The sequence below is a fragment of the Anopheles cruzii genome, chromosome 3 (assembly GCF_943734635.1).
Source record: "Anopheles cruzii chromosome 3, idAnoCruzAS_RS32_06, whole genome shotgun sequence".
In the NCBI taxonomy this organism is placed as follows: Eukaryota; Metazoa; Arthropoda; class Insecta; order Diptera; family Culicidae; genus Anopheles; species Anopheles cruzii.
The window spans coordinates 17,010,150-17,026,034 of record NC_069145.1 but is presented as its reverse complement, the minus strand read 5'-3'; the positions used below and the strand labels follow the sequence as shown (position 1 = coordinate 17,026,034).

General features: G+C 53.5%; 1 protein-coding gene across 2 annotated transcripts in view; it reads right to left on the bottom strand.

The window, feature by feature from the left end:
* Positions 1 to 10,630, bottom strand: part of LOC128274092 (nuclear receptor subfamily 2 group F member 1-B) — a 66,431-nt gene extending 55,801 nt beyond the window's left edge. For both annotated transcript variants that reach the window (XM_053012178.1, XM_053012177.1), the window contains exon 1: positions 9,885 to 10,630. In XM_053012178.1, the coding sequence (XP_052868138.1) occupies positions 9,885 to 10,473 (589 nt within the window). In that variant the 5' untranslated portion in view covers positions 10,474 to 10,630. The remainder of the gene's footprint in view (positions 1 to 9,884) is intronic.
* Between the last annotated feature and the right edge of the window lie 5,255 nt (positions 10,631 to 15,885).

Genomic DNA, 15,885 nt, shown 5'->3' with positions numbered 1-15,885 from the left:
TTCGCCTGGGTCTTACAATTTTCTACTCATCGCACCCGACTCCGATCGGCTGATGCCGGGGGGGAGGGGACGGTGTCAGGGGGTTGGTACGTCAGCGAACGATCGATCACTGGCCGGTTTGGCTCGCTTCGCCAAAGCAAACACCAAGGTCGATCGCTTCGCGCCGTCCGCTCGCGATCCGATCCGACCGCACGCCGATCGCCGCTGCTGCCTCTTGCCGAACCGAGCAGCCCCTTGCCCACTCTCTCGGTCGGTCGTGCGGCAGTTAATAAAATCGGAGGGCATATGAAATAATAAATTATTTTTCTCGCTGATCGATGCGCCACGATAAGAGTCTGGGCGCGCGCGCGCGCGCCCGCGAACGAAGGAGCATAAAATGTGAATGTTCTGCTTGCGAACGAGCGTTGTGTGAGCATATTCCGTCCCGGGTCGTCCTCCTCGCCCCGTGATCGCGGGCTCGATCGATTCCCATTCCCACCGGCCGGGCCGGGCCATCGTCTCGTTTTGGGATCACCGATCACGGCACACGGCGCACCAAATCATTTCATTAACCCTATTATCGTTTTGCAGTTAAAGCATAATTAAACCGTTACCTAGAGGGGGTCCCTGGGGCCCTGGGGCCGGTGGTGGTAGTGAGCCTTCTGCCTAAACCATGCGACACAGACGCCCGATCGATTTTCCGCGTGCCATCCACTTATGCCATCTCTCTTTCTTTCTTTCTCTCTCTCTTTCAGAGCGTCTCCTTTCTGCTGCTGCCGCGGTGCCGCGCATAAAGAATAAGATCACGACTTGCCGGGGTACTTATGAGTTTATTTCCTGCGAACTGCAGGAACTCCTTCCCTCCGAGAGACCGGTTGGTTGGTCAGAGAAGAAGCCTCTTTAATCCGGGGGTGGTTGACCGGGCCCCCCACCCCCGCACAACCTCCTAAAATCCCATCGTGAGAGAGAGACAGAGATGGGAAGGTAGCAGGCACCGGTGCGGTGTGCCCGGTGAGTGCCGGTGACTTACCGGGCCACTATTATCTTCGCGCAACGGCAACGGCGGGAGACCGGTCCGGTTGACCGCCTTGCGGCTGCGACCGCTGGCCAGAGGCTACTCGGTCTGGTCGGGTCTGGCAGCCCGAAACATCCTCACGCGGAGCCATGCGAAATAATATTGAATTAAAATCGATTGTCGGCTGCGAAAGGGGAATTAAAAAGGGAAGGAAATCCACGATGCGCGCGCGCGACGGCCTCCTACAAGCCGGTGGCGTGCAATCAGTTCCCAGGCTTCCCTCGGCTCCGGTCGTTCCGGTTGCACCGGGCGGACGGACGGACGGGCGGGGATCGAGTGTCATGTTGGATAGCTGGAAGTTGTAGCAGTTACAATTGCACACAAAACCTAGCGATAATTATCGAACTACGCTCGGCCGGCGCTTGGGATTGTGCGCTGGCTTGCAGGATGCCCTTTAACCGGGGACTCTACAAGCGACGGATGTACGATGGCTTCGCCGGCGATGGCTTCGCCGGCGATGGCTTCGCCGGCGATGGCTTCGCCGGCGATTAGAACGGGTCTCGGGGTTTGGGTCTGGTAATTGTTGTCTTAAGATTAATTTGAAAGAAAATTACATTACTTATGGGTCTTTCTAGCAACATAAAAAGACACCTAAATAGGGCGTCCCCCAATTCAGAGTCTCTTGAGTAGGGACAACTTTGTGTCCGCGTCTATGATGTTCCACGTCCCACTGAGTGCGGCTTCAAGATCGATTCTTCCGGCGGTCCTCCGGTATCCAGTGGAGAGGAAGAAGTTATCGTTCACTTTCGTACGCCGTCGATCTTCGCTGACTCGCTGACTAATAAAACAATATCATCACCGCGACCGCCGCCGAGTGTGCTGCTGGGGCGCTCATTGTTAATAAATCACTGCCACCTCCGTCGGGCTCCGATCCGATTGTTTGCGGGCTGGCCCCCAGCATCTCCCTCCGGCAGGACTGTTCCAAAGTAAACATTTGCCCTTCAGGCCAGTCCAAGTCCAGCTCCAGAGGGCTCCACCCATCGGAAGGGCTCGGATTTTCGCTGGGTTTTTGTTTTCGCCCGCCTGAAATTTATCGATCCCAGCAAAGCGCAGGGCCCCGCAGAAATTAAGCCTCTCGCGGCACACACGGAGTGCCCGTCCCGTCGGCCACCACGGTAATGATCCGAGGCCGTTCGGCGGCGGGGTGGGGGGAACGTTTTTCATTAACTTTTACGGCGGCCCGGCCGGCGAAAATCGCCCACCCGGGTGTCACGTAAATCACCGACGCCAGGAACAGTGTTGCCAGGACGGGCAGTTTTTTGCGCTAAGTTTTTTCCACGAACCCCGCTGGTGTGTATCCGAACCGACAACAACTCTATTTACACTCGCCTCGGGGGCTAAAAGGTTAAAGTGTCATTACACGCAAATTGCCCAAAATACAAACACAGGACCCGGTCCGGCTCGCTCGGTGGGTCGTGCTTTCCGAAGTGGACACGTGCGTTGTTGCGGTGTCACTATCGATGGGTTCGACATCACTCTTGACGGGGTTGGGGGGCGCTCTTTTTACAGCTAGAGGGCCCGCCCGTAAGTGTGTCCCGTTCGCTAATCACGCTCGTTCACCCCACACAATCTTGACGATCGGCGGCGGGAGATTATTGGCACCGGGACCTCGGGGCCCAGAGCGAGTTAAAGAAGACATCGCGAAACCCAAGACATCCGCGTCAAGTGCTGATCGTCGTCGACTGCTCGGTCGTTTCGATCGTCCCCATCGAGGTTAAGGGCGGCAAGAGCTCCTTGAGTCCGCCAAGCGGTCAGTTAATTAAAATCAATTTAGCATCGGGCCAAGAGACCGATTGCCGGCTGGATGCAAATTAGTGATGGCATTTTTGCTGGCCACGCACAAACATATTTTGTTTGTTCCTGAACCCAGTTTCGCCCGATGGCATTTCCTGTCCACCCCAAAAACGCCGGCGATGGACGGGGAAATCGAATGTCAGCCCTTTTAAACGTTGCCCACGTTCCAAAAACGGCGCCGCGCCAATCGGGCCAATATGATCGAACGATCACCATAATTAGTCACAAAATCACGAGGCAGAGGGCGCGCTGCTGGCCGACTGGATGGTGCTGGTGATGACAACAATAATAATGATGATGATGATGATGGTGATGGCGATGCCAATGGTAAACGATTATATTGATCGTTTTCATCATCATCATCATCCGCTTCATCCGCAAGTAATCGGGCGGTGCGTCGCGGGTCCCGGCCGGGCGTTCGTATGCGTTTGCGCTCTAAAGGCGCGTGCGAGCGAGACGGGAGGGCTCGCGGATTATTATTAATAAGCGACGAAAGGAAGGAAGGGACCGCCGGCCCGTGATGGGGCTGGTGCTGAAGTGGATGGCGATCGATCGGTCGCTGATCGCGGCCGGGAAAGTATCGATCGATTGATCGCCCATCGCACGCCCCATCGGCGGGTGGTTTCCGCATTTTCTCGCTCAATCCGTGTGTGTGTGTGACAGGAAGATAACACGACGAAGAGAGAGAGAGAGAGAGAGAGAGAGAGAGAGCCGAGAAAGGTTCAGCAAAAAGGCTAAATAGCAGCGCATACAAGCGCGAAACAATGCACTATTGGGAATCGGGATTGGGCTGGCAGGCGGCCCCGAACGGAAGAGAGGTCACCTCACCGGGACCCCACCCTCGCGTCGCGTCGGGGTCACGTGGGGCGCGGGGGTTAGTTGATCGCGGGCACGAGTAGGTCACGATTTTTGCTCACTTCACCTCGCGCCCGAGATCTTCCCGGATCCGTCTCGGATCCGGATCTTCTTCTTCGGCCGCTTCTTCTTTGGGGTCGCCGCCGATATCGCACACCACAATCTGGGTTGGGCTGATCCGGGGGGCCGGTGGGGGAAGCAAACTATCCCACAGCTTAATCCAACTGGATTAAAATCGAATCGATCGAGGTCGTGAGCCGCGTGGCCGCCATCCGACCGACACCCTCCCTGGGCGGCCGATTCCGGGTTAATGGTTCATAAAAACCGTCTCCCGAAAATGCCCCGCAGGATTGTCTCCACGGTGCCGTACCACTTCCTTACAAGGATCCTCCCCACCCGGTAGTTCACAGTCCTTCGGGTCGGCGAAACCCGACCGAGAGGGCGCGCTCGGAACAATACCGATTCCGAGCCGGGGCCAATCCTCGGGGCCAATCAGTCCCCATTAGGCGATAGCGAAATGTGCGCCACCCTCGCGCATTACGCGCATTTGGTGACGAATCGTGACGAATTATGCTGCCGCTGCCGCTTGCGGTTGTGTTGCGCTTAATTGGATCGCACTGCGGAGGATGCACCGGGGACCGCTCTCGATAGCTGCGGAAAGATGCAAAGAAGGAGTTGGTCACCAGGAATCGTGTGCGGCCGAAGGAGTTTCGGCCACTGTTTGCGGGTTTCTGGAGGCGCTTGCCAAATGTGGAAGCTACACGGACCCGGAAGGCGGCTAATTAGTCGCACCTTCGCCAACTCTTCGCAACCTTAATCCGTATCTCCTGGATCCGTCTATCAGATCGGCGAGTTATCTAAGCGGTTAGGCGCTGCTCTTGCATGCAAACGTATCCACCGTTAGCGCTAAGACCTTAATTGGCCGCTCCGATTCCACACCGAGGCCAGCGTTGCGAAAAGGCGTGCTTTATGGCGCCGAATGATGATGATGATGATGGCGGCGAAATGACTTAATTATAATTAATTTCTGTTTTAATAAATCCAGCAGCGAGCGCACCCCGAGAGTGAGTGCATCGATGCACCACCCGACGGAGGCCGCCGCTGCCGCCGGGAGATAACGACACAGTTTGAGGTTCCGACGGGACTCCTCTAAACTCTAAAGGCGGAGAAGCAAAAAAAAAGGCCGATCGGAAAGACCGGAAGAGAATCTTTTGCTTCCCCCCGAAGGCCGGGTCTCATTACCACCCCACCGACATGTTTGGCATAAATTTTCTAGTCCCCTGCCTCTCGCGGCCAGCCCGGCAGCGGGTTCGTTGGCCGCGTCCGGTTGCGTCACAGCGCACACGGCGCAATCGGCGTTTGCCTTCATCGCCATGAACTTGAACCACTTGTGTGTGTGGGGCTACTGTTCCGGCCGGTAACTTCGGGTGGGTGCACCTTGCAACGATCATAATCATCGCCCGTGCAGCATAGCGATATGCTACGCCCTGCAAGTAGCGGACCACCGAGCGGACCGTAAACGAAAAGGCCACAAAAACTGTGCCATCCTGGGCCGTGCTCAGCTGATCGCAATAATTGGCCACACCAACGCACGAGCCACGCCACGAGAGAGTGACAAAAACGAACCGTCGGCACCTCGGAATCGTGTCACGCACTCACCGTTCACAGCACAGCAATTGTGTCACTGGCACCCCGGATTCACTCTCTCACTCTGGCTCACTACACGATTAACTTGTCCTGGCTTCCTGGCTGGCTTGTGGCCGGGGGGAAATAACATCGCCTCACGGCCCGAAACAGCACACCACAGTTCACTACAGAGCTGATAATAGCGAAGCGATCAAAAAAGAAACAACAACCAGAAAAAAAACAATCGAACCGCCATTTGCCGCGCGATTCCTTGCCGGGCTTATCGGCCACTGTCGAAGTGAGGTCCACGGCGGAGGTCCTGTTCCGTCGTGCACCGTTGGAAGCCATGTTGATTAGATCGTGGCGCGTAAACAATCACATAAATTCACACACACACACACACGGACACTGGCATTGAGACACTCACTCACTCGCCGATACGAATATATTGGCCGATACGTTATCAGTGACAGCGATGGTTCGGAAAGGATTCTGGGCGCGGATGGACTTTGCCGTCCGCCGTTCCTCGATGGCGGCCGGCGATAATGTGGCCGCCGATACAGGCTCTGGCGCTTGGCGGATGGACCGAACCAAATAAAAAAAGCAGAGTCTTGAATTTACTTATTTTCGCGAAGTTTTTGCTCCATCTCTGGGTGAGTCGACTAATCTCGGGTTCCGTGCTGATAATGAATGTGCTCCACGCATCGAAGTCCAATATTATTAAAAGATTGAAAAACTTTGAAGGATGTCACACACACACGCGCGCACCGATCGGTCCGGAGTCTCGAGTCCGCGAAAGGAAACCTCATCAGTGGAGGGGGCCGAAAAAGGAACGCCACGCGAACGTCTGAAATCTGCCACACCACACAAATACGCAATTGACCCGCGACGGCCTCCGGGAGTGAGGAGGTCACCCGGGGCGGGGTGATGGACTCCCCTACGTTGAGGTTGTGTCAGGTTCGCGAAGGTCCCATCGCGCTCATAAACGATCGATTGGGGCACGTATCATAATCCGAAGTTTCACTTCAGCTGCACGGAAAAGAATCGGAAATCATAAAACACTAAACGGGCTACGAGGTTGACGTGACGCAATCTCGGCGGCGGCGGCGCCCTAAAACAGTCAGAGCCGGTTCCGGTCTACTCACACAACGCCTAATCCTCGGCGTGGTGCGAAAAACGGGTTATTAAAACGGGTTGGCGGCGGCGGCCTCGACTACGGATTGAAAAATCTTCCTCACTCCGGCCACCCGGGCCCGGTGTGTGTGTGTGTTCTGGGCCGAGGGCACAGATTAATTGACTGTGTGTGCGGCTCGGCAGTGTTTGACATTTGACCGGCGCTCTGGCGCAGCATCCAGGAGCGGGCGCGCGCACGGCAAGGACACGATCCCCGGGGATCGCGGGGCCAAGATCGTATCATCAATCGTGAGCCCCGGCTACCGGTCTTTCGCTGGTCCCTGTCTTCTCATCTTTCCGGGGCTTTTTTCCCGAGCCCGAGCAGGGCAGGGCTTTTGATCCTTTTTGACACACCGGCTTCCATACCGGCTTCCTTCCCTTCCTTCCATCGGTGACGCTTTGGGGTGCTTTGGGCCGTAAAAAAATGCGCTACTAAAGCGCACCGAACCTGGCCGACAAAAACCGGTTCACTTCCGTCGCGCGCACTAAACGCCGCTTGATGAAGTGCATCGGAGATCTTCATTCCTTCCGCCCGGTGTGTGTGTGTGTGTGTGTGTGTGTGGTGGCGAGGTGTGAAGAGGCGAGCATCGCATTACAGCCGGGCAAGGGTCGACAGCATTATAGCCGACATTACCTCCATTTACAAGGCTCATTGTGTGTAGTGCAAGATGAAGGTTCTTCGGTCGATCTGTTGATCATCTCCATCAATTACTGCACTCAACCGGAGACGATCATTAAAATCCCGGTAATAATTAGTTTTGGGACTCTTTTTCGCAGATCCGATCAAAGAGTTGCCAATGAACTTTATTTTGTGTGATGTTTACTGTGCTAGCTCTGTGTTCTTTGCAATCGGAGTTACTTTCTCAATTTTTAAATTGATTGGTCAGTTTGTCCAAGACTTACCGACCGTTTGTTTGTTCGCTCCCTTTTTCGTCATATTGAGAGAGACGGAGTTTGTGTGTTATTTGTTATCTATGCTATGCTATGTTGTGATGTGCTTCCTGTGTTTTGGTGTTACGGCCAGTTGCCAATATGACTGAATATTGCGAGCTTTAAACATTTAAAATGAATGGCTAATGTTAGTATTCACTTTCTAACACAAAAATTTTAAAGTGAAACAGTCTTTGGGTAACAATTCCCACTTTGTTGTATTTTTTATGTGAATTTGAAGTATAGGTTTGTTAGATTTACGCTCTGATCTTTTTTAAAAGGTCTGTTATTTATTTATTTATTTATTTATTTATTTATTTATTATTATTAGAAACCGTATTAACTTAAAGTTTTTTACTCAAGTTAATGGCGAACTGTCAAAGTTCGAACTACCGTTTTCGAAACCCATAAATCGGGGCAGCGCCGACGGATGGTCTGTGAACGCCTACGGACAAAGTAGGCATTGAACTCAACAAATATAAATTATGCTTGAAGATGTTTTGTACAAAAGTTTGCGTTAAGAAAATCTAAAACGAATGTGTCCTCGAACGAACTTAAAAGACCAGAAGCGATTAAACAAAACGAAATTCAAAACCAGAATGTTTTTTTTATCTTACAAGAATACCGCCCGGTCCGTATTTATAAAAACTGAATGTTGTTAGACAAGAAAATAATGAGCTTTTGAGGTAACTAAATATTTATGAATTATTATTACTAGAACGAACGACGAAACCGTATTAAGCGCCAACTTAAAGTTTTGCACTCAAGATAATGGCACTGTCAGGGTTCGAATTAACGTCTTTCGCTTAGAAACCGATTAATCGGTGCTACCGGAGAGGGATGATCTACGGACGAGCCACAACAGGTTTGTTGTTGTTGATACTTTTTGAGGCAAAAGAAACCTTTTGGGTTAAGATCGCTTAGCTTGATGTACCGATAACCACCATATAAACAGCCATTATCCAAAACCGCAACCGTTCACAATGATCTCTGAATGCGCACAATACGATTGTCGTATTATGCTGATTGTGTAGCGAACGGATTATACATTTCACATTAACCAAAACACATACTCCGCGCTGCGTGTCCCCTTTCGACAAATGTTGCTTCAATCCTTCTACCCATTGCACCCGAAACACGGGTCAACAATGCTCCGAGAGTCGTGTAATCCGCCAGTTGTTACGCGTTCGCCCGACATCAAGGCGTTCCCAATCCCACCCAGCCTCCCCCAGCGACCGGCTTACATAAGCCATCTAATTATGTAAGATTCTGTGCTCTGCTCCTGTGTTCGGGGCTTCCGACACAAATCCGCCCCGGGGCCAGTCCAGGAGGACTTTGATTAAAAGCACCGATATCAATCAACTGAGGCGGAAAATTATCCTTCCGGAAATGCATCCTTCCGCCCGACGACGACCACGACGACGACGAAGCCCCGAAGGATGCCGAGTGCCGTTCAAGGATGGGCCGTCCGGACGCTCCAGGTCCAAGGCCGATTGATTTGCATATCCATATTTCACCGGGAGCGCCGCCCAACATTGTCGGGAAAACGGGATTATCGTTCCCCAACACGCACACGCAGCCGTGGGGAGTTTTTATGTGACTCTTCCGGGCCCGGGCCGAAGGAGGAACACACACACTTACGCACAGTTCGGCAAGAAGTCACTTTCGCTCCCATAACACCACCCCATATGGTTGGCTGACAAATGGATTGCCATCAATAAAGGCGAGCCGACGGACGGCGACGGCGTTTCGAGCTGCTTCGTCTTCCACAGCGAACATTGCGACGATCACCCAACCAACCGAGCGGCGGGATCCTCGAAGACGACACACGAAGCTGCAGGACATGAGCGCAAAAAAGCGACATAAAACGCAACGATCCTTTTAAATAAAATCACAACAACCAAGCAGAGCATAAGACGGGGCCGCAGCAGCCCGGAGATTGCTTTCGAAAGGGGGACGAAAGTGGCAAGAAAATCGTTCTCCGGGAACGAGGGGACCGCCGAAAGTGCGCGCCGATGTAAGAAGTCAATTGCTTTATGATTATGTTGTCGTTTACTATACGGCGGAAGCTATCGCCTCCTGAACCTGTTCGGCCGCCGCCCCTAAGGTTCCGGCGTCTTGCGGGGCAGAAAAAATCCCATAAATCCCCCATTAGAATCGTCGGAGGCGGGTTGCGGCCTCCGACTCTGGCGGTTCCTTCCGGGTCCGGGTTTTGCATGAGTGATTATGCTTTTTATGCTTATTTCTTATGATTAATTGTGGATCTTGCGGCGGAACCCGAAGCCACCGATACACCATAAACGGTTTCCCCCGGGCGGGAGTTTGAACCTCTTTACGGCCGTCTTAGGCGGCGGAACAGTTTGCTTCACTCTTCCGTTTTTCCGAACTCAAACTCTCAAAATGATCACTCAATTTCCCGTACACGTGCTTAGTCCGACGGGCAGGATCTTACCTTCGCAGGTGAACTGTCCGTAGTGCTTGCCGGAGCTCTTGTCGCCGCACACCACACACTCGATGTTCTGCGCCTTCAGGTCCTGCTGGCTGCCGTTCTGCGAGGCCATGCTGTTCTGCGAGCCGGGCGTGGTGCTCTGCTGTAGCGACAGGAACTCCTTCTTCTCGATCGCACTATTCGCGCCCACACCACCCAACCCACCCGGGTGCTGGCCGATTCCGGCCGGTCCGCTGGACGCCGAAGACAGGAAGTCCTTCTTGTCCTGGGCCGTCGCCCCACCGGACGAGGACGATGAGGAGGACGTCTGCATGACGGACGGGCCGAGGGTGGTAATGTCGTCACCGGTGGCCGATCCGGCGGCGGCGGCAGCGGCCGCTGCGGCGGCGGCACCGCTCGACACCGGCAGGTGGGTTCCGCCGAGCGTCGCCGGATCACTGCGCCAGGCGCCGTGGTGCGGAGGTGGCGGCACCAGGGCCATCCCCCGCGGGAAGCCCAGTTCGAGCGCCCCGATCTCGGAGCCCTGGCCGCGCGGGTTGTAGAACCCGGTCGCGGTCGAGGGCGACGGGCACAGGACGCCTCCGCCGTACATGCTGAGCGTGTTGTGTGCCAGAATATTGCTTCCGGTTTTGGCCCCGCAATCGGGGGGGCCGACGCTGTCGAGGAAAATTTTTCCGGCCTTTCGCTACCCCGGGGCCACAAGAAAGGCGGGTGGCGGTGGCTCTGTCTCGCTCGCTCTCCTTTTTTGTTTATTCTCGCTCACCAACACGTCACGCGGGATTCACGATCGTCGAAGGAGACCACATGTAGAGGAGTGGGAGTGTGTGGGGATCACAACCGACTTCACTTCACACCGGACACTCCCACACACACGCACACACGCGCGCGCGGCACCACGGATCACTATTATCCTCGTGCAACCGATGATCGGTGAGTGATCGGTCTCGTCACGTCACGCTGTGTCTCACTTACTCACTTCGTTATCCTTCACCCCGGATTTTCACGCGATTCACGGGAAACGGGACGCAGAATTCAGAATTATCCCGCGCACACACACACACCTTTTTCACGGGTCACGATCCGGTGGAATCGCGAAAAGCTCGGAAAAGCTCACGAGTTTTCCGCGTGACTTGTTGTGTTGTTGTTGTGTTGTTGTTGACAAAGCACAGAGAGAGGAAAAACAAAACACTCGGGTCGTCGCCGTGACGTCGTCTCGTGACTCGTGAAACCGCGCAGCGCACACAGACACGCAACGCACGACGCACAGACGCACAGAGGATCTATCCGAATGGCCTTTCCGTTTCTGACTAACCGTGCGGCCGGATCTGAACCGGTGCTAAAGGTACACGCGACCCGACCCGACCGCGCGATCAACCGACCCACCGACCCTCCATCACCACCGTCGCCGCTCCGTTTGTCCCGCTCGCGCTCACGGCCCACCATCGACTGACACCGGACTGTCCCGTCTCGCTTTCGCCGTCGGCTAGCCACCAGGCAAAGTGTGGTGGAGCGAGCGGAAGGGTAGGGCGGCGGGGTTCAGTGAGTTCGCGTAACCCGTCGCCGTGAAGGTGAAAGAGCACCATGAGAGGGAGAGCGAGCGTGAGCGAGCGGCAACGGACTGATTTGGCGAATCACAGCGATGGCGACGGGGGGAGCGAGAGAGAGAAAGCCGTAGAGTGAGAGCGAGAGAGAGTGCTGCAAGGGTGACTGCCAGAGGCCACGCCCTGTGTAATGTGAGGTGAGCCACCGCAAACTGTTATACTGGCGCGGTGGGGTGGTGGCGTTGTCCTGTGTGGAGTGGGAAAACTGTTCGACGAGCGCCTGGCGTCCGAAAGAGACGCCCAGTGCTCTGTCGGGTCGGGCTGTCTCGCTCACTCGCGCGCACGAAGCTCAGGAACCGGTAGTTCGCAACGGAACTAACGGAATCTCCGACGGGGAAATCGGTCCGGAACGTCGTGATGGTGGGGTGAAAAAATCCGTGCGGCCGGGCGGGGAGGGAAATGAGTGGAAAACTCACCCTGCGGGCGATCGTTGGAACCGGAGGTGCTGTGAAGCGGCGCCTGAAGCCCTCGGCGATCGGAGGCCACGACAAATCGAATTATGGATGTGTGAAGAGCCGTTGGAAAGTCCTGCCGGTGTGTGTGTTGGTGGGGCTTTTCTTTGCTGACACTGTGACCACCCAAAGGTGGTCCTCCAGAGGTCCCCAACCCAACCCGGGGGCCGGTGAACTTCCGTTCCACCGCCGGTATACCGGTCCGGAAACGGTCACCGCACACACACACACGTACGCGGGAATGTCCATCATGTCGCTGGAAGCATCCTTTGTGGCACTCGATTGATACGGTGTGGCAGGTGACGGATGGGACGGCTCCGTCCGGAGTGGGTCCGTTGTCACACTTTGCGTCCAGTCCAGAGAAATATGTGTGTTTTGAGAGATTTATCCTTTTGTCCCTCACCGCCCGTTTCCGGCCTGGCCCTCCGGGGGAATTGGATTTAATTTAGCACTCCAAAGGGCGGCAAGAGCGCGCCACACCGGTGATGGAATCCATCTTTTCGGATTCAACGGTCCCTTTTTTTCCTCTCCCCCCGGGGATCGGCAAACAATGCGTTTACGGCGCCACGGTCATCAGCGTCATCATCATCATCGGTCGCCGTTTAGAGTCGTCGGTCAGTAGTTGGTCGGTTGCGGAGTTTTTATTTCGCTCCCTTTCGGTTCGGTTTCGGGGGTCCTTCGTGGCAGTTTGGCCCCGCCGGGTCTGTGCGGAAGTTCGCCGGCGGATTATCCGTTGACCGGGCCATCCGTTGACCGGGGGGTCTGCTCTCGTCCGAACTCGGCCTCTCGGCGGCCGGTTCGAGCGGCCATTTGTGACGCTCTACATCACTTTGGGATTTTCCTTTTTTTTACTGGATTTCCCGCTCAAGGTCCACTAACCTTGATAGAGTGGACAACGCAACGGACGAAGGGCCCGTTTTGGAAGCACGGTTTTGTTTCCATCCGAGGCCCAGGTCAATCGATTTCTTGCTTTAAGTCGGATTCGGAGGATGAGTCTCTCTTTGGGTTTGATTAACGCACACTCGTCATGGAGACTTTTCCTACGAGCATTGATCAGTTTAACACTTTTCCGTAACCAAAAGGCTTTATTCGATGACATATCGTCGACTAAATGATTGATAATTGATAATTGTCAAATATGCACCGTTTTGTTGTATAATTTGTTGTCATTTTAAAGGTAACTTTGTCATAGAAGTCTTGGTCGTTACTAGCGAAAAACTCTAGCAATCTATTTTTACAAGCTTCTCTTGATCTCAACTTCTTATCAGTCAGGAAGTTTTGTAATGCGCGAAAAAGGTAATAATCGCTTGGTGCAAGGTCCGGACTGTACGTTGAATGCATTGAAACTTCCCAACAAAGCTCCCGCAGTTTTTGGCGAGTCACTATAGACGTGTGTGACATTCCGCAGTCCTGATAGAAAACAACGCCTCTTCTCTTGGCCAATTCTCGCCGTTTCTGGTCAATCGTTAGCCGCAAGCATTGCAGTTGTTGACAGTAGAGGTCTGAATTTAGTGACTAGCCAAACGGAAGCAACTCATAATAAATGATTCCTTGCAAGTCCCACCCAGTAGAACCTTCCTTGCAGTTTGTACCCATTTGGCCACCGTTTGAGCTGCTTCACCAAGCTATGGCCACAATCGTTTTACAAATGGATCAAAACTTCTTGATTTCTGTCAATTTTCGCCTATGTTTAAAAAAAGACTGTAAAATGTTTCCGAACCGAACCGAATTTTCTCTTGGTTGACTTCCATTGTTGACACCCTGTAACTCACAAACGAATGGCACACATTAAAAAAGCGAAAGCACTTTTAAGGTGTGAAATGTCAGCTTTAAAACGAGCATAAACTTGAGACTGTACGATCGATACTTCACGGCATATCGATCACTAAAGCCATCTACCGAGAAAATAATGGATTTCGTTTTCGCCATACTAATATCTCTAAACTAATCGAAACCTTAATCAGCCCACTCTGACGTTAAATAAAGACCGGACAAAATGCCTTGTAGCCATTGGCTTGGGACAATCGATCCGATGGCCCATTCTCGTCGCATTCTGACACGTCCGTGGGTCGTGAATTTGGACGACTCCAATCGGGTCCCAGCAGCAGCGTATCAGCTGGTTTGTAGCACGATAAGCTCGCCCCAAAACAGCAGCAACTGAGCCGTGTCCGACTCCGGCGCGGGCTGATAATCGGCCCGGGACCCTAGCTCCGGGTTGGTGGAAATCATAATTACCGACCGCCGCTCCCTACGCACCGCGGAGGGTTCTTGTCGGGCTGTAAAGGGGGCCACGAAATCGCGAGAGAAAAATAAATTCTTAACCCGCATATAAGACCCGCGCGAAGACCGTTCCGTGGCTGATAACGACTGGGATGGGTTTAACGATTTAGAAAGTCCACGGCGTCGCGCGCACAGATCCTGGCGAACTGGCGATAAGCGAGTTGGTTTTTTGTGGGCCTGAACAAGAACTTTCTTCGTTATGTTATCGTCCGGGGAGCGACTCGCGAAGCTCGGCCAACACCAGACGAGTCATTGGCCAACCCGGCAGAGTCCCGACCGGTGTCCGGTGACTGTCGGTGTCTGCCTCTGACGACCTCTGCTGCCGACCCCGACAAAACTGTGTCCCAGCTGGTGGCGACTTGGTGACCAGCGACTTTGGGGTGTTTGGGGAGTTTTTTCGCGACGGGACCGATCGGTTTTCGCGTAATCTTCGACGCAGCCCGACGCCGCAGTCTGTGAAAGTGTAAACGATATTTAGCCCACAGCCTAGGGCGTAGGGAAATCGTACGACTGCGCTTCCGTCGTTGTCGTTACGAAATCTGGTGGCGAGCGAAAGGATTCGAATGGCTCAGAATCGAGTGTCGTGCTGTGACCCCTTTAGGTGTTCCTTTCTGAGGTGTCATTCACCAACAAAAAAGTCGTTGGAATGATGACTTCTTAGAACGCCTCGTGAGCCAACTATTACAAACATCGGTAAGATTCATTTCTCGTGAGGAATTTCCACAGAAATTATCAAGAATCTGAAGAATGTCGCGTGTCCACTCACCCAAGCTAATGATCACTTGAAGCGATCGTTTGGGGGGTCCGATGTGGGCCACCAAAGGGGGCGAAGCGGTGCGGGTTTTAATTGAAATGACCTAGAAAATCGTCACGAAACCAGCACCATCAACAATAGCGGAGCAAAAGCGTGGAGCCGCTTGATTCGCCTACTCGAGGCTGTCGATGATGCCGCCCCAATGATGACGCTCATAAGACTGTCATCGTTTCGCTGAGCTGAGCATACGACGACGCTGATGATGGTGGTGCTGGTGGTTGTGGTAGCAGTAGTATTGATGATAATCTCGATGCCATGCTCGTGATTGCCCAGTTTGGTGTCGGTGGCCTTCATTTAACCCCCATTCTACTGGGTGTTCTGACTTGGGTCTTTCCTTTTCGCTGCTCTCTTCTCTGGTCTGCCTCTTTTTTGGTCCCGCATGCGATGGAAATCTCGCAATGGAGAGTGAGTTTTGAACTAATGGGACACTTAATTTGTTTACTGATACAGCCAGCCTCCAATTGATTTTGACAGTTCCCAAGTCACACTGACTTTGGAGCGATTCCGAAACAAATCTTCCCCGTGACTTCAGCAGGCCTGAACTTGGGACCTATTGTCGTTTTGTAATCATGCAAAATAGCAACAACGTTTGCGTGCTAATGGAAGATATCACCAGCCCTAGCGAAAGCCATTTATGGCTGGCTGTAATTAGCCCCGAACCGCAACGACCAGCGCCCAGTTCGAGAACCAATAAACATTCGCGGAGTGTGTAAACAACCGCTCCGGCCCGTGCAGTAAATCCACCAATGATTATTTATGACACTAGACGAGGGCTTCCTTTTCTCGGAAATGGTCGACGTTTCCACTCGAGATCAAAGTATAAATCAAAATGTCCGTTGAATCAATAGAATGCAAAT